The sequence below is a fragment of the Lutjanus erythropterus genome, chromosome 11, assembly GCF_056507025.1.
Source record: "Lutjanus erythropterus isolate fLutEry1 chromosome 11, fLutEry1.hap2, whole genome shotgun sequence".
NCBI classification, from domain to species: domain Eukaryota; kingdom Metazoa; phylum Chordata; class Actinopteri; order Lutjaniformes; family Lutjanidae; genus Lutjanus; species Lutjanus erythropterus.
The window spans coordinates 25,303,246-25,325,696 of NC_139327.1; the positions used below are offsets into that span (position 1 = coordinate 25,303,246).

The 22,451-nt window shown below is 38.5% G+C and overlaps 1 protein-coding gene across 1 annotated transcript in view; it reads left to right on the plus strand.

Annotated features, from left to right (window-relative positions):
• Positions 1–18,011, plus strand: part of pds5b (PDS5 cohesin associated factor B) — a 47,358-nt gene extending 29,347 nt beyond the window's left edge. Inside the window, exons 13-35 of the mRNA XM_084729796.1 lie at positions 1,905–2,018; positions 2,257–2,338; positions 2,427–2,475; positions 2,644–2,783; positions 3,929–4,044; positions 4,139–4,244; positions 5,510–5,670; positions 5,860–5,983; positions 6,580–6,738; positions 7,120–7,188; positions 7,614–7,750; positions 8,042–8,165; positions 8,334–8,538; positions 8,870–8,984; positions 10,597–10,729; positions 10,828–10,947; positions 11,450–11,512; positions 11,619–11,764; positions 12,757–12,829; positions 15,305–15,714; positions 15,866–15,946; positions 16,990–17,086; positions 17,207–18,011. Of these exons, the coding sequence (XP_084585922.1) occupies positions 1,905–2,018; positions 2,257–2,338; positions 2,427–2,475; positions 2,644–2,783; positions 3,929–4,044; positions 4,139–4,244; positions 5,510–5,670; positions 5,860–5,983; positions 6,580–6,738; positions 7,120–7,188; positions 7,614–7,750; positions 8,042–8,165; positions 8,334–8,538; positions 8,870–8,984; positions 10,597–10,729; positions 10,828–10,947; positions 11,450–11,512; positions 11,619–11,764; positions 12,757–12,829; positions 15,305–15,714; positions 15,866–15,946; positions 16,990–17,086; positions 17,207–17,239 (2,857 nt within the window). The 3' untranslated portion in view covers positions 17,240–18,011. The remainder of the gene's footprint in view (positions 1–1,904; positions 2,019–2,256; positions 2,339–2,426; positions 2,476–2,643; positions 2,784–3,928; positions 4,045–4,138; positions 4,245–5,509; positions 5,671–5,859; positions 5,984–6,579; positions 6,739–7,119; positions 7,189–7,613; positions 7,751–8,041; positions 8,166–8,333; positions 8,539–8,869; positions 8,985–10,596; positions 10,730–10,827; positions 10,948–11,449; positions 11,513–11,618; positions 11,765–12,756; positions 12,830–15,304; positions 15,715–15,865; positions 15,947–16,989; positions 17,087–17,206) is intronic.
• The last annotated feature ends 4,440 nt before the right edge of the window (positions 18,012–22,451 follow it).

The window sequence follows — 22,451 nt, forward strand, 5'->3', positions numbered from 1 at the left end:
CCTTGGGCTGTTGACAATCTACCTTTAGATTTCTGCACTAAATTTTGTTTGATGAATTTGTCTTGTTCCATATATATGTCCAGCAGAAAGTGTACAATCAATATTAAAACAGTGGCAACTGCTTATGGTGATCACTGTCCAGGACAGATTGAAGAAGGTTTTTTTTTCTGTTCTATACAAAGCCTATTGTTCTGATCCCTCGGTCCAGTAGGTTCTCACCATGAACTAAAGTCATAATACTGTAAAACTGTATATCCCTGTGACAAAGTAAATTATTATAACTATCATATCAGCACAAACAAAGTGTATTATTTGGGACTCTGGTGGAGAAGCGACTGATTTAAAAGTTGGCACTTTCACCTCCATTGAGTGAAACCCCGTAGGCTGTGACCTCTGGCATCTTTACTGGTGTAATTGAGAAACTGAGCACATTGTTTTCATAAAAATATTGTGATGTTTATTGCAACTTTGGTGATATTTGCCAGCTTCCCCTCGACACTGTCTGTTACACAGCAGCCTTCAGTGTTGGTTGGCTGTTACTTGTGATGTGTAACCAATCAGATTGTGCTGTCAGTGTTGAGCAAGACTAGAATAGCACAGTACATTAGTAAGTACGATGACTGCAGACAGACATAGTGGATTTTTAGATGAATTTGTTTTATCGCTCCCCTTTGTTTACCCGCCACCTGGTATGTTGACCAAATTTGCCACTTCAAAAATGCACCCCCATTTGGCGGGTGGCAGGTGTTAATTTCCAACCCTGCTGCATTTTGGAAGAGTTTCAGTTTGATTACCACTACAAACAACTATTGTGCAGTGCAAACAAAGAAAGAAGTTAGGCTGCAAATCTTTACTTATTTACTGCTAAAGCATGTTGCTTCACTTGTATCAGAGAGAGTGTGCATCGGAGACGGAGTGCATCTTAGCACACATCAGAAGAGCGCACGCCATGCACACCATATAACCAATATCCAATAACCAATTTGACCACCTACAGTTGCCTCAGGGCACCATAATGTTTTTTGGTTTTTTTTATCATTTGAGCAACCAGACAACCCTTTGCAGCTTCACTCGCTTCACTTTGAACTGGAAACTTTGGTGTATTATTGTTGCTCCACCTGCACACCAACGACACAGAGAGCCTACAGTACCTCTCTGTGGGGGCTGTTGAAAGTCATTCTGCTAAATGTCACCAGCTGAAGTAGAAAGTAGATGAGCCATGTTGAGGCAAAGTGGGCACCTCCGGAAGAAAACTTGAACGATAAAACAAAAAAAAAAAAAATCATAAAACATCACAGTGTCAGATCAAACTGCAGAGGAGTGTCTGAGGGTGGATCCTTTGAATCACTCTGCTGCTGCTGCAGTGGAGCTGCTCGGCTGCCAACAGGAAAAGTCTCTATTGTAACAGGCAGTTCCTGTGTGTGTGAATGTGTGTAATGTTAAGCAGGACACCATTGAAGTACTTGTGCATGCTCAGCAAATTCTCCCATAAAACCTCTCCAAACTTTAAGATCATAAAACGTCTAAAAGTGTCTTATGTTTATTATGAGAGGTATTAAAATGTGAGATTATGCCTGCAACGATGGCTAATCCATTTAATGAGATAGTTGCTGATATATTTGGTGAGAAACTGCCAGTGAGGGACTGTAATCTCATTCATACATAAATATTTGATAATGAGAGGAGAAATTCAACAGGGAACTTATAAATATTGATTTTTTTCCCTCGCTTTGTCCCAAGCTGGCATGATAATTTCTGATCCTGGTGTGGATAATCCTATTAAACAAATCTAATGGTTGCTTAATGACTGTCAGGACTCTCAACTCAAACCCTTAAAGAGGAAAAACAAACATATTCCTCATATTAATCTAAATTTTGCTAAACATTTCCCCCTGTGAACACAGGTTGCTGGTGGAGCGGGTTTTTGCACAGTACATGGTTCCTCACAACCTGGAAACCACTGAGAGGATGAAGTGTCTTTACTACCTGTATGCCACCCTGGACACGAACGCTGTCAAGTAAGTCTCCTCGCACGTATAGGTTTGTTTTGTTAGAACGGGTCTAAAATCCAATAATCTGAATTTTTCTTCTTGATTGTCCTTCATGCACTTTATACATACTTTTTTTTTTCCTTTTCTTTTTTTTGTAAGGAAAATGCAATTTAGTTTTGGAAAAGATTGTCTAACCCCAAGGTTAAGCTGTGTGGAGGAAACGTTCATAAAGAATGTCTTTGTTTCCCTCCTCTGTGCCTCTCAGAGCTTTAAATGAAATGTGGAAGTGTCAGAATCTGCTAAGACATCATGTCAAAGACCTGCTGGACTTGATCAAGAAGCCTAAGGTAATTCTGACTTTAGCACGCTACAAAAGCTGATAGTGTAATATACCATTGTCTCATGTTTCTAAACTATTTTCTTTGTTTGTTGTAGTCCGAAGCATCGAGCAAGGCTGTCTTCGCCAAAGTCATGGTGATCACAAGTAAGAGATCTCACATATGTTAAAAGTTTCTTCACTTGGATCTAGTTGTTGATTTTCAGTACTAAAGTACTGAAAAAAAAGAACAAAATTGCTCAAAGAGGATGACCTCACTGCTCTAATTTAAAGTCTCTGCCTTGTAGACATCAGCTTTTGATTGTGTGTCTGTAGGGAACCTGCCAGACCCGGGCAAGGCTCAGGACTTTGTGAAGAAGCTGGCGCAGGTCCTGGACGATGACGAGCGTATCAGAGATCAGTTGGAAACCTTGGTCAGCCCCTCCTGCTCCTGCAAGCAAGCTGAAGTCTGTGTGGTGAGTATTGATGTTTCTGTCCAGGATCACAGTGCTGGGCCTCCCAATTGAAATGCTGTCATGCCTCCACTGGCTTTGTGTTTATTTTAATTGACACCCTTAAAGTTGTAGTAACATTAAATTTGTTGAATGCAAAAATGTCTCAAAAGGTATGGCGCTAGAGAGGAAATCTCTTAACTTAAATTCTTTTTAGCCCCACTGTGTGGCAAGTTTTTCAGGTGTGGCTTTAAGTCAGTATTTTGAATTACAAAAGTTAGGGGAAAAAATGGTACAAGTTGTGAATTACTCTGCAGTAGTCTCTGTCTGAAATGAATATAATCTGTCTTTATTAAAAGATTAATTTCTTTAATGCTTTAAAACAGTCTCTCACATAGTTTCTAGTTTATGAAATTGATTCTGTGCATAAAAGTTGATAATGATTGAGATAAAACATTTATTACACTGATGTTAGAGTGCAAACCGTGTTGCCTATCTCTCCTCTTTGTGCTGCTGCAGCTTTTACATTAATCTTACGCCATTCAGGCATTCAGACTTGTTCTGTATTATTTATTCATTTAACCTTTGTTCAACTAGGAGAGATCGAGAGTCTCTTTCTCAAGGGAGACCTGGCCAAGGCCATCAGCAGCGAAAACACAAAGTTAAAGACAGAAGGACATAATACAATAAACAAGTACTGAAGCTCTCATTAAAATTAAATTTCTTGGAGTCGGGATAAGCTAATAACATTGATATCCTCAGGAACTTGCCTCTAATTCTTTCCTTTTAGATTTAAAAGCATTTAACGAGAGTAGTTCTCTACTCACTGTTGAAAGCGATACAGAAATATTACACCAGCCAATAAGATTGTTGCTTTTTTATGTTGTTGTTTCAAATGTTTTTATTGTGAAGCATAATTTTCAAAGATAACAAAACATAGCATTGCCAAGCATCTTTTCCAAATAACCATAGTGCCAAAAAACAAACTTCCATATCAAAAAGTAAATAAAAAAGGTTTTTGAAGTTCTTGTGGTTCTACAGTACTAATTAGGCCCCGAGAATCTGAGTCTAAAAATTGCAGGTGTGAGACAGAAGGACTGTCATTTTATCTGTGTTACTGTGTCATTATTTTAATAATGTTGTAAAATATTTGATTGTCACCTTTTCAGCGAGACATCACTAAAAAGCTTGGCAGCCCCAAACAGCCCAGCAATCCCTTCCTGGAAATGGTCAAGTTCCTGCTGGAAAGAATCGCTCCTGTACACATCGACACAGAGTCCATCAGGTACTGTGCGTGTGTTTGTGTGTGCTTGTGATATTTGGTTTGATTGTATAATATTTGACCCTTTTTTTTTCAATCTCTCTCTTTCGTCTTTCAGTGCTTTGATAAAACAGGTTAACAAATCTATAGACGGAACAGCTGATGATGAGGAGGAGGGCGTCCCCACTGAAGAGGCCATCAGAGCAGGACTGGAACTGCTGAAGGTAAAAAAAAAAAAAAAACTGAATCCAAACATCAGCTGGGTTCAACTCTGGATGTCTGCATCTATCTACGAAATGTGATGATGGATATTAGGCTGTCATTTCATTATCTCAGGTCGGTGATCTATTTAACACACTGCTTGTAGGGGAAAAAAAATCTAAATTATTGCTTGTAAACTCCTATCAGCTCTGCTGCCAGAGTGTCTGTGTGATTTACTGCCTGTAACTCAGGTAATCAGTGAATAAATATACTGTTATGCTCTGTATTTGTTGAAATAATGGAATGACATAGATAAAAGACGCAGCAGACATTACCTTGATACAAACAAAATGCAGTGAATAATGACATAAAATGTCTAAATGTAAAAAACACAATAGCTCGAGAATTCAATCTTTTTGCAATGGAAAGAGAAGGCTTCTGTCTTTCATGTCGTCACACTGTACGCTTGTTTTGTGAATACGTTACATTACTTGTTAATGCAAAATGTGGTAACAAACTATCAAACAACCTTTGCGCTGTGCTCATAAAAATGGGTTTATCTCAAAAACTAAAATATGTACATAGTTGAAATAACCTATTGAGTGTTAAGAAAATATTTTTTCATGTTTTTGTATTTAAAGATTGTTTGGATAAATTTGTTTTTAGTGTTTATTTAGTAAAATCTGATGAAAATAATATGTCAGATTTTTTTAATGACCCAATTTCAGTAGTTTAATTAATTATTATACTTTATTGACTTACATACACATTATTATGATTAGATTTTTCCCCTTATTTTGTGGTATCAGCAGGTTTGTGGATGCTAAATATGTTGATAGTTGAGGATTTGGATTTTGAATGAGGTAACTGTTGCATGTAACTATAGACACACCTGCAGCACAGCTGTGGACTGTCATGGAATTATGTGCTCTATTTAAGAACTATGTCACCTCATGATTACTGTGTCTTGAGAAAAGTACTGGTGAATGAAACATCTGCACTTTTTTTAATAGAAGAAATACAGAGGTGATAAATGAGTGTGATAATTTACTTTTCCCGAGGTCGTAAAAATTTTACAGGTATGAAGCATTTGAAGATACTCAAAGAAATGACATCATAAGGAAAAATACTAAAGTAGGAACTGGCTGACCGTTTCCATTACTGCGTTCAGTGGGTTTGAACCAGTTCTAGTTTGCTTAGAATATATGCAACATTTTTATGATGATTTAAGTGATTATTATTGAAAATACAGCCAGCTGTTTAACCCTTTGTTTTTCGTCCCTCACAGGTGTTGTCCTTCACACACCCGGTGTCCTTCCACTCCGCAGAGACGTTCGAGTCCCTGTTGGGATGTCTGAAGATGGATGATGAGAAGGTCGCGGAGGCTGCACTGCAGATCTTCAAAAACACAGGAAGCAAGATGGAAGAGAGTTTCCCTCACATCAAATCGTATGTTTCATTGCCTGATTGATGCTTTCCTTCATTCTCTAGTTTACAGCAGGATGTATACAGCCACATTATATTTAATCACACATATAAACACTGTGTTTATTCATCTGTTGGGCTCAAACACCCTCTATGACTTATAACAATGCTTTCCATGGTTTGTAATGCTGCTCTCCTGTTTGCTCCCCCAAGTGTTCTGCTGCCGGTACTACAGGCCAAAGCCAAGAGAGGCCCCCCTCGCCAGGCCAAGTATGCCATCCACTGCATCAACGCCATGTTCACCAACAGAGACACACACTTCGCCCAGATCTTTGAGGTCAGTCAGTCCCATCGCTTTGGTTTTATGCTTTTTTTCATGGAGCTACAAGGAACTTTCAGATTGTTTTGATTTTGAAAGCCTCTCTGGGCAAAAGCAGGAGTGTTTCCACTGTCATAACCAAAGAAAAATCTTCCCTGCTTTCTTTTAACTGGCTAACATATTACTCATTGTAACTTTGCCTGAGAAATTGTAAACACAGTCTCATCCAGTCTGCATATGATCTGATTTTAAGGAGAATCCAACCCATTGGCAGGCATTAAGAATAACTACAGAAAAGGCCAGTCTTCTTGCTGGTGGTCTCATGTTGTTATGTATGTCATATGGAGGCATCAGTATTAAATTGAAATAGTTTCATAATCACTTAAAAACTCCTTGAATAAATGTTTAAACATAAATGAAAAAATCTTTACAAAATGTAAAAAGAAACCTCTCTGAGATGATATTAAAAGATAATCTTTGATGCTTCTGAATCTTGCTGTGGTGCTAAAACAGAAATGATAAACACACCTGTTCCTCCTGGGCTTGAACTCTTAGTCAGGTCAGGATGTCCATGTTTTTGTCATTAAAATGTCACATATTTGTGTCTTTTTCAGCCTCTTCACAAAGGCCTGGACCCTGCTAACCTGGAGCAGCTCATCACTCCTTTGACCACTCTGGGTCACCTGGCTCAGCTCGCGCCAGAACAGTTTGCTGCACCGCTCAAATCTCTAGTCGCCAACTTCATTGTGAAGGATCTGCTCATGAATGACAGGGTACACACAACATATATAGTATATAGTATATACATATCATATATATATGAGGCAGGGCTCTGTTGTTCAACAAATGTCAGATCTTCATGTTTAAAACCTTAAATCTTAAGAAAGTAAGTGCCAGTTTTGTAATAGTTATTGTTGTTAGATATCTCTTGTAAAATAGATTTTTGATCTCAATGGGACTTGCTGGTAAAATAAAGGTAGAATAAATAAAAGTAAAAATTAACCTATTTATTCAATTCACACTTTTCAGTCATGAAAATCATTGGAGAAACCCTGAAACAGTGCTGCTTTTAAGACCCTAAAACTAGGATTAGTATTTCTGCTGTCCGTCTATTCATATAATGTGGAGTCTTACAGTATTATCTGTGTCTGTAGATCCCAGGCAAGAAGACGACCAAACTTTGGGTTCCTGACGATGAAGTGTCCCCGGAGACTCTGGCCAAGGTCAGCTGTGAACCCTTGTGTATCTCTTAAAAACTCTGTCCATCTGTTCAGGCTACCGCTGTGTGTTTGTTGTTTTTTTTTTCACTGAAGAATACCTTCAGAGCCAGATTTTTCATGTTAATTATCAAATAAACACCATCTTGCTTCATTTATTTATCTTAAAGGGATAATTCGGATTGTTTAAAGTGGGTTTATATGAGTCGATATGGATATCTCTCCTTCTTCAAACTGGGGGCGCGCCAACCGACATCTACTGTAGCTGACTATCAAGGAGTACCTTATATAACCCCACTTCATATAATCCGAACTATCCCTTTAACAAGTAAACAAGGAGACCTCTCTCCTGATTCTGAATATTTTAACTCCAGTGATGCAGATTTGTCACCCCATGACTGATTTTTGACCTTCTATCCTCCTCCGTTCAGATCCAGGGCATAAAGCTGATGGTGAGGTGGTTACTAGGAGTGAAAAACAACCAGAGCAAATCGGGCAACTCCACCCTGAGGATGCTGACTGCTATTCTACACAGCGATGGAGACCTGACTGAGCAGGGCAGAATGGGGTAAACAACTCAGCCTCTACTTCGTTATCGGACAGACCTGAGGTCCTGTGTGTGTGTGTGTGTGTGTGTGTGTGTGTGTGTGTGTGTGTGTGTGTGTGTGTGTGTGTGTGTGTGTCTCGGCCTCTTCAGCAGCTCAGAGAAAGCTTTGTCTTCAGATTATAATCATGTAATTTATGGATTTTAATGGGTAGAGGAGCCTCGAGGGGATGTTAAGCTTTCTTGTAAACACATTTGCAGCTTGATATAAAGAAATCTTTGTTTACTTATGCCTCCTCTGTCTCCTTCCGCCAGTAAACCAGACATGTCGAGGCTGCGGCTTGCGGCAGCATGTGCCCTGCTGAAACTGGCACAGGAGCCCTGCTACCACGAAATCATCACCCTGGAGCAATATCAGCTGTGCGCGCTCGTCATCAATGTAAGAACCGCCACGAGTCTCCTCTTTTCATGCAGCGATCGTGCTCTGCATCTTATTTTCTGTTTTTATGGTTCTGATTGTATATTGTTTTGAAATTGCGCATCGCCACCTCTTTTTCCTCCTAATCATTGTCACTGCCGTCTGTGCGTCTTTGTCTTCGCTCTCCAGGATGAGTGCTACCAGGTGCGACAGTGTTTTTCCCAGAAGCTCCACCGAGGCCTGTGCCGCCTCCGCCTGCCTCTGGAATACATGGCAGTGTTTGCTTTGTGTGCCAAGGACCCCGTTAAGGAGCGGAGGGCTCACGCTCGCCAGTGCCTGGTGAAAAACGTCAATATACGCAGAGAGTACCTCAAACAGCATGCTGCCATCAGCGGTAAATAACAAAATCTGACAAATTTCGAATTAAATCTGACCATCTTTATTCATTTTTTTTTATCTTAAAAGCTTCAGATCATCTGTAGCATGAAGGAAGGTCCTCCTTGTTGAATTTGTAACTCCTACAGTGTATTATCTAATAAGAACATTTGAAAGGTGTCCATTGAAAATATTGACTGTAAAGGTGAAATTAAAAAGATGGAAGAGGAATTAATAAGATTTTTTTTTTCTTTCCTCATAGTGCACCTCAGTGCATGTGGCAGTAATCATTAACACTGTTGTCATGAAGTAATATTACTATAATATTTACTTTTTGTGTGTGCCAACAGACAAGTTGTTCTCTCTGCTGCCGGAGTACGTGGTGCCCTACACCATCCACCTGCTGGCACACGACCCAGACTATGTCAAAGTACAGGACATCGAGCAGCTCAAAGAAATTAAAGAGTAAGTCGTGTATGGGGAGATCCATGGTTGCTGATAACATTGACGATTTAAAAAAGACTTTAAAAAGAGAAATACACATTTTATTAATTAAACATGCATTCATGTTGGCTATAAAAACACTAAGAATAATCATTTCCCCCTATCGAGAATACTCTGTGCTATTACTATTTTATTATTACTCATAACTCAGAGCTGCAGTTCCCAGGGCTTGAAATTAACTTTTATGTCCTCAGTGTCCTGCTACTGTCCTGAATTCCACTTTAAACAGTCCCAGACTAAACAACCACTGTCTCAATTTTTTGTTTTTCATTTTACATGATAAATAGAGTTTAATGACTTTGCTTAAGGAACTCAAGTCACTCCATTGACTCTGGTCCACCATGGAAGTTCTGCTAGTTGGTCACTGCACCTAAAAACCTGAAATCACCCTGGGTGTTTGGTCATTATTCTTTTAGTCAGTGGTTGAGTTACTGTCTGTTTGATCAATAAATGCATCATTGCAAATTAGGGCTATCATGATTCTCCAAATCTCTGATTCAATTTGATTTTCAATCTTAAGATCACATTTTTTTTAATGTGTCCCACTTAGGCCATATTGTTAAATTTAACTATTTCAAGGGTGCTTAACAGCATCTGGCAAAGTGACTGCAAATGAAAAGTAGCCCTTGGCTAACAGGAGCATTTACATTCATTTTAATGTTGATTAATGTACATCTTTGTCTCTTTTCAAATAAATAAAAAAAAATTAAGAACAATTTATTTCTCAAATCAATATGGAACAACTGTTAAGCACAAAACAAAAAAGAAGAGTAACTGGTGTTGGAAAGGTACTTAACAATAGCTTGATTTTTTACCTATGAAAGGTATTATTATGTACTGCCTTTAATTTCGATTGTTAAAATTTAAAGTGCATTGTGATCAATTTTATTCTGAGATTTTGACACCCTGCTGCAAACCTGGAGTGTAAAGCCCAACCTGTTTCTGATTGGTATATGTCAATCAAAATTTACATACACACACTTCTAATATATCTCATAATTAACACTGAGAGCTGAAGATCACATTTCACCACAGCTCAGCATTTGCAGATAATAGAAAAGAAAATTCTAATTTCATCCTGATGGGAAACAATACAACTGAAGCTACCTCATGGTGTAACAATAAACCATCTCAATAATGACAACTACCAACATAAACCACCGTGTTCTGAATAAATACTTTCCAAAATCTAACAAACGGCAACTTTTTCATTTTGGAACATATAATAGCAAACTTAACTCTTAGCAGTGCATCATGGGAGATTATTCAAATGACAGCCATCCCTCAGCCTATCAGCTGCACATGTGAACGGCACAAGTCAGAATCCTACAGTTCTCCACAATGATTAAAGAACCCCATAACACAAACTACACAAGCTTTCCAGACTGAAGTACAGTTTTGACCTCATGCAGTCTCATGATTATTTTATTATCACCAGAAACAACAGGACATCCTTAATATTGAGTGCTGGCAGTATCCAAAGAATTTTAATGTCTGTTTCCAAGAACTTAAAAGGAAAAATGCTACAGAATGAAGTCCTGTATGCTGATGTAAAACTTCCCTTCCTTGTCAGGGCTCTGTGGTTCGTCCTTGAGATCATCATGGCCAAGAATGAGAACAACAGCCACGCCTTTATTAGGAAAATGGTGGAAAATATCAAACAGACAAAAGATGCCCAGTCCCCCAGCGACCCCAAAACCAACGAGGTATACTATACATCTTAATATACACTCAGTATATAATATATGGACAGCACATATACATTCATTCATGCTGACCAGTCTGTTGTGTTTTTCCTGTACAGAAACTCTACACAGTGTGTGACGTCGCCATGCACATTATCATGTCAAAGAGCACCACCTACAGCCTGGAGTCCCCAAAAGACCCCGTGCTGCCCTCGTGCTTCTTCACCAAACCCGACAAGGTTGGTGTCTGCACCCAGAAGTGTTTTTCAGAAAGCCTTAAATATTTTATTTCCATCTAAGCAGCAAATGCCTTTTCATGTTCTTCCCTTTTGATGTTTATTAATAGCAACAGCTGAGCTGAAAATCCGATCTGTAAAATATTTTCTTGTCTTTGACATTTTAAATGAAGGGTTAAGTTGAGCATTCCCCTTTGATTTTTACAGATGATAATGTGAATGCACCTCTTTGGAAAGTGTTAATTAAAAGATAAACACAGATTACTTGTATTTTCCTGGCTGTGGCAGCTGTAAGTAACCTAGTTTTTTTGTGTAAGCACCTCAGGTTTTGTTTCAAGAGGAATTATCAACAGAGCTGGGAACACATTTTGACTAATTAGATTGTTTTGCAGGAACAAACCCTCTCCTTATAATCCTCAGCTTGTGTTTCAGGGTTTTTGTGCTATTTGTTGTTCTCTCTACGTGAGAAACAAACACATTTTGACATAACACGTCTCTGTTTCAGAATTTCAGCAACACAAAAAATTATCTCCCACCAGAGATGAAGTCATTCTTCACACCAGGAAAGGTAAGCTTAATCAAACCTCTGAAATGAAAATGTTTTTCCATCTCATTTCTGTGTTTTGTTGCATGGAACACATCAAAATGAAGCAAAATGAATCTCTCCCCTCCAGCCCAAGTCGGCTAACGTTTTGGGTGCAGTTAACAAGCCGCTGTCGTCGGCGGGGAAACAGCTCCAGAGTAAAGCCTCTCGTATGGAGACTGCCAGCAACGACGACTCCTCGTCCAACCCAGGGTCACCACAACGCAGCAAGACCAGGTACAAGACATTTAATGATCATACAAGGGTCTCTTCACAGTATGGAATGTGATTTTAGAAATTTCCAGGTCTGGATAAATATGGAAAAAAGAAGAAGATGGAGAAATATTTGTGTATCCAGACTATTGTCCCTATTGTTTTCATACAATATAGAATTCAGGATTTCTAAAAATAACTTGATCATGCAAACAGTGTTTTTATGGCAGTCGGCACAGCCAAAATGTTAACCACTGTGTGAGAGAGTGCAGCCTAAAATGTGCAAAAACCAGGGCATGACTTTTTTCCAGTTCATTTTCGGTTCATATTTGTAAAAGAGACTAAAATATATGGGGGAGCAATAATAGGATATTTGTTCAGCATGTTAATAGGACTATACATAGAACTGTTTAAGTTACTTCCTCATGAATGCATGTTTTTCAAGGCATGGCTTGACAGTCCCAGACAAATAGCTTGTTTGGCAAAGGATTCCGACCAGGGAAAAGAAAGCTAGATGTCAGACATGTTCTGAAAAATATACAGAGAAGTCTGGAAAAGTATGGAACCCTGATATGTGATCATAGACTACACATGACCACAGAAAGAGATGGCTTTTGTATCTCGTCACTTCCAATTCTCTGTTTGAGAAGAGTTCACATAAAAGATCCAAGACTTCTTCAATATACACAAAAGGTTTATTCCTCCAAAATTTTGTTTAAAAAAAAAATGTTAGTGAGTGGGGGTGAAAAAAAACACAATCTATTTTCCTCATGCAGTGCAACACATTTCCTTTGCATAGAGTTGATCAGACTGTTGTTTGTGGACAAAAACATGCATCTCTGTAGCCCCATGTGTGACAGATTTAAACATTTCTCAGCATTTGATAGAAGTGAACCTTTTATCCTCATAGAAGAAGTCTTAGATCTGTCTTGTTTATTTGACCTCATAAAAAATGGGAGCAGAAACAAAAATGTTTTTGTATTTTTGAGTGTAAAATAATAATTGCTGTGTTTCAGACACGACAGCACAGAAATGGATCATAGTGAAAACGAGGACATCACCCTGAAGAGATCAGACAGCACTGATAAGGTATTAAAACCTCTTTTATATATTGATGTAATATCTCCTGTGATGTGAGCCTGCTTATTAAAACACAGCAGCAGAGCTTCAGTGCTGTCTTGTTGGTCTTAAGCTGCTTGCTTTTAAGTTATTTGTTTGTTTTATTAGAGGTAAATGCACATCTGCTTGATTGTCATATCTACATTACTAATGAGATTTTCTCAGACCAGTTTGTGGATACATATTATCTGAAAGCTCCAGTAATACTCCCTAAAAATCTCACATTATTGAGTTATTTGTACCAAATTACATATATAATTATTAAATATTGAGATATCTTGTTTTAGCATAATCTCACAGCCATAATCCTCTTGAAAATGTCCGCCCTCACAGTTGGAAAGATCTTACCAATTGTTATTTTAAGAACCGGATTTCCTTATTACTGTAATTTAGTTTTTGAAAAGAGCACTCATGACACCAATAGAGTAAACAGGCAAAAATAAAATGGCTTTTGTATACAATGGGATCTTAATGGCAGATTTTGGGAAACTGAAGTATTTTAAGTAATGAAAATGAACATGTTTTATAGTATGACTCCACATAAAAACAAAAAAACATCTGAAATGTCATAGTAGTTTAGTTATTAATGGTCGTGCTGCTAGGATCCAGTGAAGTGTTGCAGTCATAAAACCCTGTGTGTGTCTGTGTTTTGATTCTGCTGTGCAAACACCTGCTGGACTGAAGTCAAGATGGGATTAGCCAGTACACGTTGTGCAAACTATCACGAATAACAGCCTGCAGACATAATACGTGCATCACTTTGTCGTTAAGGTGGTGTCTTCTGTGAAAAAATATCCAAATGACATTTTGAATGTGTCACAATATTTTGCAGCTTGCTTCTCACCTTAATTAAAGCAGTTGGTGGGTTTTTAGCAGTTTGTCACTAGAAGCAAAACTGGAAAACAGGCAAGTTTACAACTTCCCTGGGGTGAATGAACTAAGGCTGCTCCAATCACGATTACGGGTTGATGGAAGCAGTATCGGCTGATACTGATCATCAGTCGCAGGGTCTGTCTGAAGCTATCTTTATCCGTAGCACTTAATTTATTTTACTATTCTTAATAACAATATGCGTGAAAAACAGCTGGCATTATCACACAGGCACTATGTGGCAACAGCTGTAGCTGTAGGCTTTTTGTTTTGAGGTCATCCCTTTCTTGTGAATGTGATGTGTCAAGAACGCCTGGATGGAATTTCACCACGCTCACAAATCAATGTCCACTTGGACTCGAGGCTGAACGTATCAGACTTTGGTGGTCGAACATCAAAGTCACTGCGACCTCATGTCTGTTCCATTCTTATGAACGCAGTATCTCAAGAATGCCCTGACAGAATTTCTTTTAATTAAGTACAAATGTCTACTTGAATTTGAGCTGATTTCGATTTTTTTGAGGTCAAAGGTTAAACTCGCTGTGACGTCACATCTGTCCTATTCTTGTGAACGTGAAATCTTGGAATCACTTGGATGGAATTTCTTCAGATTTGGTACTAATGTCCGCTTGGACTCAAGGATGAACTGATTAGAATTTGCAGATCAGAAGTCAAGGTTACTGTGACGTCACAAACATGTTTTTGGCAAGAGTTTATACCCTAATTATCACAGCATCTTAATGTTCTGCAAAAATACTTGAAGCTCTTGATTAGTCTTCTGTACTTTTGCCAAAAAAAATACACTTAATAACTTTTATTCAGTTCCTTCAAAATGTTCAGTACACATTATGAGTCTGGACAAACATGGATGTAAACCTCAACCTGACTGTTTCACAGAGGCATCTGTAATTCTAGTTTGTAAAGCTCCTTTGTAGAAATAAATGCGATATTGTTATGACTTGGCATCTAATTATTAAAAATGTGGGAGTGAAAGAACAAGACATTAATGACAAATGTGTAGGCCTATGTATTTTACAAAGGGCGTGAAAAAATTGGAAAGCTTGCCATTTTAAAACAACCTTCATGGCTATTTGAGTGTGGATTTCATTTACATGCACCATGAAGTATCTGGCCCCTGTGAGTGTGAGTCAAACTCTGAGGAAGGAAGGCAGAGGAAACGGGTAGTGCGCTCATAAATTACACCAAAGCACAGGAGAAACTGTCAGTATAGTTTTTTACTACAGATTTATTTCAGTGCCAGTGCGGCTTATAGCCTTCCAAAATACACTCGGATAAAATCTGCCTACTGTTTGCGCTTGGTGTGTGTTTATTTTGGATTCGCCAACTTCATCATCTGATTGCCTCTTTGATCGCCCTGTACAGAGACCAGCGATGAAACGATTCAAAGTGAATATTGGTAGATAATCATCAGTGGCCGATCAATCAGAGCACTCATAGAAAAAACATCACCATTCAAGGAGAATAACCTCGTTTGGTCATGAAAAGTCCTGGTTCACGTAGGCTCCAGCAGGAAGCCCGCCAGTCTTTGTCAACTACGTGTTCTTTCTTTTACAGGATATCGAAAAGCCCCGTGGTCGCAAACGTGGCGTGACCTCCAGCGACGACCAGGACAGCAAGCCCAAGCGTGGACGCAAGAAGGCGGCGGCCAACACGACCGCAGCGGCCGAGTCTGAGGACCAGTGGGACGAAGACAACCGGCCAGAGGACGAGCAGAACAGCCCGCCGAAAAAAGGACGCAGGGGCCGGCCTCCGAAGTCTGCCACTCCCAGTCAGGACACACCCTCCAAGGGAAAGAGGGGAAGAAAGAAGGCAGCTCCGCCACCAGAGGATGACGAGGAGGAGGAGGAAGAAGAGAGGGAAGAAGAGGCAGAGGATGACGAGGAAGAGGATGACAGGAGCAGTGAAAACATGGAGTTGAAGACCAGGGGCGGAAGGCAAGCCAGGGCGCCGCGGCGATCACAAGGGTAAACATGGGAAATAAAACTCTGTGTATGCAATGAATGCAGAGAAGCTGCACCAGCCTCATTAATAACACCTGCTGTTGAGATCTCTGTCAGCAACATTCGTTTGTAAACCAAACGCTGATGTCTTTTATTTTTTGTCTTTGTCCAACAGCTCGGAGTCAGCAGAGTCCACACCACAGAAAAGGCGAGGACGTCCACCCAAATCAGCTCAGCCAGCTGCCAAGAAACCAACGTAAGATGCACACGAGCTTTGTGATCTTCCAGCTTTCACATAAAATCCTGCACGTTTTCTAAAATTTTCTTTTTCGACATTAATCAGGGTTTTGGAATACTGGATGTGTGTCATGAAACTTTTGCTCACCTGCTTATCACTGTCTGGTAAAATAATCACTGTGGACCAGTCTGGTATAAGTTTTCTTGAGAAAAAATTCTTGGCACAAAGTCTAATGATTTTAAATGTTTCAGATACCTCAATAAAAAAAAACGTCCTCTCTGCACCATAGTGTCAGGGGCTTGTTTTGATTAGTATTGTGATCGATTCTGACTCGTTTTTCTAAAATGCTGAATTCTGAAATGCTGAACTGATCCATGTTACTTCACGTGCTTAACATAAAACGCTCATACTTTCAGGCGTATATTTCCAGTGTTAATTTAAAAGCTCACATTCGTGCTATACACTGTTTTCAGGGACTAATTTTATTAATAATTATCTTCTTCTGTTTTTTCATTATTTTCTTGCGGCACAGCTGGATGAGCAGGAACAGCTAAACTTCACTGCATATAAATATAGTGAATAATTTTTTTTTTTTTTTTAAGTATAGTAATGATGCTTCTGAAATAAAGCTCAAACAGTGACGGACGCGTGATATGCATTGTTTCAAGAAATATGACTCATGATACACAGTTTCTAGAAATGTGTGATTCAACTTTTCCCATGTTCTGGTGTTAAAAAAGTCAACATAAATCTCAATAAATCCTAATATTGAATTGCAGTACATATTGATTCTGCACCAAAGTATCGTGATGATGATGATGATGATGATGATGATGATGAGAGAGTGAGAGTGAGAATGTATTTTACTGTTTGGTCTGTTACTTATTGACTTATTTGCCAAAAATTGACACCTGGTGGGTGAATATATATATATATTTATATATTTAGAGCTGTTAAGGAAGAAAATTGTCTTTGTTGCTGGGTGGCATGTTTTCGTTGTGTTTCTACATTTACAAATGTTGATGCATTCTGATTCACTGTGTCCCCTCTGTGGTCTAAAGGCGCGGTGGGCGATCGAAGGCAGCTGCCGCTAAAGACGACTCTGAGGAAGAGGATGAAGAAGAGGAGGAGGAGCAGGAAGATGAGCCAACACCGAAGGTACTGAGACCGTCACATGAATCATATGTGGGAATTCTGGCTTTTAGACTAATTTAAGAAGTGCGGAGGAATTTACAAGCTCAGTTTTCACCTGACTGTTATTTATTTTTTCTCCTTCAGGGTCGTAAGAAGGCAGCAGGGCGAAGAAGATGAGCTAAAAAAAAAATGATGGAGGACAAACAAAAACGGCGCGTCTACTCTTAAGTCATGGAGGAATGACGAAGGAAAGAAAATATGGACATTGAACTTTTTAAACTTTTCATACGCCGACGCTCCCACTGTTACACAGATTGACACACTTGCATATACCACATGCACACTACATGAGTACATCGTATCATCAGCTGTGGGTTGTTGCATTGTGATGATGTTCGCCACATTAAGTAGAAATAATTTTAACAGAAAAAGAAAAAAAAAGATCACTCTTGTAAATAGTCTCTTATGTCTGTTTCATGTTCTGTTGTTGTGTTTGATGCTGACTGGGGGGATGCTGTAAAGCCTTTACCCGCCGATATTATTATTAAAGTGCTCCCATAAAGCAATATTGCTTATAAATCATTCCCTCTGTGTCACACTTTTTAAAACTGAAAGAGATTAACCATTATCTTTTTTTTTTTGTGACGTTAATTGTGTCATTTTACTTTAAAGGAAGACATGCGTTTTTGTTTACAGTTCTGTATATTAATACCTTTTTTACCATGTATGGAAAAATTAAAAAAAAAAAAAAAAGTCAGAAACCTGTCCAAATGTAGAGTTGCTTCTGGAAAAGATTGTAGTGTGCATCTCATTTTTAGGTTTGTACTTGCTGATAGATGGAAGTCATGAGCAGCTGTGGTTGTAGTGTTTGTCACTGCTGATTAACCTGGCCTCACATCCACCCAGTCAGATCCTCCGTTGTATCAATATAATTCTCTATAAAACCTGACATGCTCCATTTCTCTTTATTTCAATTTGGAGTGTTTGGATGAAGCGGTTTGCTTGAGTCAGCTGTGATGCCTTCAGGTGTAAGACGGAGAGAAAAAGACTTCAATTCAGATGACTAAACTTGTACGGGCCTTTTATTTTTTTTCCCTCAAGATTTATATAATGAGTCTTTTTTTGAAGCATTGTTAACCTGCCTGTTCCCAGGTAAGTAACGGATAAAACCTTAAGACTTTCTCCTTAATACAGCCATAAATAATACCAGGCAAGAATTATGCTCTGATTGTAATGAGGGACTCTTGTGGTCTCTGCAGAAACTTTGAGGGTGTGATGCCACGTGTACCACGGCCACCTGCCAATAAAATGACATGTAAAACCACATTAAGTTCATTCACACAACTAATTACAACCTTGCTTTTTTGTTTTATAGTGTAGTTTCTGGGACTCAGAATCTGCTGCTTGCATAGTTATGAACACTTTCCTGTTTACTAGTTGCCTAAGTTTTAAAATCTTGGCATATCTTGAAAACTACTTGGGTAGTGTTAGGCAAAAAAAACCTACTTGGGTAGGGTCTGGCATAAAAGTATTTTGTTAACATTGGGTACAAGAAATACTTGAGTACTGTTGGGCACAAAAAGCACTTTGTAGGTTTAGGAGTGAACCACCGTGCTCAACATCAGCATTCTGACTGTTTGACCTGAATGGAACAAAACTTTAATTGGTGTGATCAGTAACACCTGTGTTTACTCCACTACTTCATGTCACACTGGCCGCTGTGAAGAAGTGCTGTTGTTTTGTTGTTATTAACACTTGTGCCTTTGAGAAGTCAATATTTCTGCTGTGAAGTCAGAAACCTTTAAAATACACTGTTTTATAAAAGCATTGTGGCACCGTGTGGCAGAGAGAAACTGGCATCTGTAGCAGGTGTTTTTGTTTTTAATAGTTCTGTGAAGTGGAGCTGTTAAATTTGACAGGTAAGTGTTGTCTATCTGCATTCCAGTCCCATGTAGTAATTCTATACAGTATTACCATAGTTTTTATAATTTACTGTTTTGTATGATTGATTGAAATGTGTTGACTGATCACAAGCAATCAATACATTTGTCTGTTTTCCACCAAGAAGAAATTATACAATATTTGTGATTTGTATGTTTTCTGAGGTGTTTGTTTCTGTTTGATCACCATCAATAGTTAGTTTTAACTTATTCCAGCTCTGAGCAGCTTCTCATTTTCTTTTTTCATAATGTATTGTGGGAAATTTTTTTAAAGTTTACTTTGTCGTCACTTTAAAGCTACTACAAGGAGTTTTTAACTGGTTATGAAACAGTTTCAGTTTATTATCGAGTCCTCTGTATCACCTACATGAGTAAACAAGAGCATGAGTGAGAGGACGTGACTATCATTGTCTGCCACCTGGTCACATTCTCCTTGGAATCAGATGAAACAAGCCTGTGTTTACATTTTCCCAGCCAAACTTACTGTCAGTATTACGTTAACCAGTTAAAAAGAAGCAGGAGGAGATTTTTTTTTATTTACATTTACATTTTTACCCACAAAAAATTGGGAAAGTTCCCTGTAGTAGCTTTAAGTGTGAAGACACTATATATCTAAAACCTTCTTGGAGTTGGTATATGGAATGAATCTGGTACAGGGTTTATCTGATCAAATAGACTCAATAAAATGCTTCATTGGAAAGTGTAATTTTGGAGCTCATCATCTTGAAAAGAAAAAAAAAGTCACCCAGTTTTGCTGATGTGTCCAAAAACCGCTCACATGTATGAACTGCTGAATGCCACTGAATTTTCCACTTCTTTTTACTTTGCTTTTTCAGGAACATTACAACCTCTAAAGGTTTTGGAGCCTACCAGAAGGAATTAAGTCTGACGTAGGTTATATAAGGTATTACTTTACCTACAGCTCTCAGGCTGCTGAGCATCACTCGATGGTTTTCTTCCTGTGTTGTATTTGGAGATCAGCACGGCTCTACACTGCTTATGCATGTACACTTCAGATGGGAACTTTCCAGTGCGGCTCAGCTCGGTGGAAAAACGCCCACACTCCACGTTCTGCCCCTGGTTATGACAATGATCCATGACGGGTCATAATCACATGCTGCTCGGCCGCCAGGTGAGTCTGCTCTCCTGGATCAGACCTGCCTATCAGGGGAAATGCAATAAATGATCACATTTCTCACCTCTGTCGCTTATGAGCTGCTCATCACTGAGAAACAGCGTCTATGCTGCTGTGTGCAACATTGCTCAGATTCACTGAATTCAGTGAGCACAGCAGAGTGCAAAAGGTGTACACCCATTTGATTTTACATTCATGATTTAATGAAAAACAATTGTAACTGGACTGATAATTTGTATTTTTTGGCAAAAACATGAACAAATATTGTCTATCTGACACAATGTTGATACAGGTGTCGCCGGTGTTACCCAGATTATTGGCTGAACCCTGATATCAGGTCATTAGGAGGATCTTTACTTTTTAACTTGCACTGTTTGGCAGCTGAATGAATTAATTAACTAATAAACAAAATGAGGAGTCCAGGGAACACAAAACTTGAGCAAGACTGAAGTGATAAAAAAACCCAAAAAAAACAGATTTAATTGCACCAGAGGTTCAACTCAGAACAAAACTGTCTGTCCTTAAAATAACCCCTTCTTTTTCATCCTATCTTTATGACACCTGGTTTAAAAAATAGATATGTCTGTGATTTATTTTCAAATTTTTTTTACATTTGTATTTATTATGCGTTTGGATGACAGTCTGCATAACATCGGTTTAGCAAAAGTCCTTCAGTAAAATTTTGATTATTATTCACATTTTGATAAATATTCCTGTTTCATCTTAATAATGAGGCAGTTATTTTTTCTAAAAAAAAAATATGCACAGAAAAATGATTAATACTCTACAGAATTTACAGTTTGTTGCTGTCTTTGATTATTGTTATTGAACTATTTATTTAAAAAAAAAAAAGTACAGATAATATATGCTATACTATAGACTTACCCTGTCCAGAAAATGCTAATTTTGACCCCAAGCTGAGAACTGATAATTTATTACTTTATTCCAACACACACACACACACACACACACACACACACACACACACACCCTCCAGCAGGCCTACAGCCCTCAGATATCCAGGGACATGTATATGGACCAAAATGGGCAGCAGCAAGAGTTTCCAAGCAACGCAGCTGAAGGCAGGAAGATAAGGAAGTAATGTGACCACGGTGCAGCGGCAGGGTACACTCACTCACTCACTCACTCTCTCACTCACTCTGCTGTTTGCATATCTTCTCCTCCCCCCATCATCTTCTCCCTGCACACGTTCCTGACTGAACTTGATCCCACTGAGAAATGCAGATGAGGTTTTTTTTTTTGTGCTGTTGACAAGATGTGACATTTAAATTTAGTTATGAGATTATCTGCCAACAGAGGATGTATGATAATGGTGCTGTAAATGAGATCATATTAAGGCTTTTGCACCTGGGTCACTCTCCTGATCCTAAAAGCACAACTGAGGCCTTTAATTCAACTGCTGAAAAAATAATTTAATCATATTTGCTTACCATGTTTTTTATTTACTTATTTTCTTTTGGTCGTCACTTAAAACAAACAAACAAACAAACAAAAAACATTTGTTTTAACTTAAAGGCTCAGAAGTTTAAAGTTTAAAGTGTCCATGCTGCCCTAAAATTTGAATTTGAATTTGAAAAGACTAATTGTAATGATTCAAAACATACATTTTTTCTGGTCAAATTCACTTGATATGAATTCAGTTCTTAAGAAAACATGTTCAGTAAGATTAAGATATTAAGTTGAACCAACAGCTCTTTGGTCACATTGACATTTGACAAACAGATTTGAGGTCTGCTATTATGATGATTATATGTCTTTAGAAACTTAATTTAATGAGTTTATTGAACTCCGTACAGTGCATTCATTTAACTCATCATTTCAAGTCAAAAGAATTCAACTTAGAAGAACTCATGTTTAAAAGTTCTTAAGTGTTCTAAAAACAAATGCTAAAAGCCCCAAGTTTAATTTCCTAGAACAAATAAAACTTGAACATTTGCTAAAGTTAATGAGAAAAAAAAGACTGCTGGATTCCACTAAATTCCTGCAAATGTATGTTATTTAAAGAGAAACTCAATGAAAAGTTAAATAATAAATGAGCACCCCTCATCTATTCCTACAGAAACTAATGTGTCCCTGCTTGACAAAAGATTGATCATTTCAGGCTCTTAACATCATGTTGTGCCTGGAGACCTTCGTGCGTCAGGTGCTTTGGCTAATAATTGATAGATTTAGAGAGGCGGCGTGTGGTGGGGTCACAGCTGGCTGGCTGCACTCCACCGCCGCTGTTCAGTCACCCAATGTCTCCAAGTATGGTTAAATGAAGATTAGAGTCAAAAACTGGACATCTGAGGCC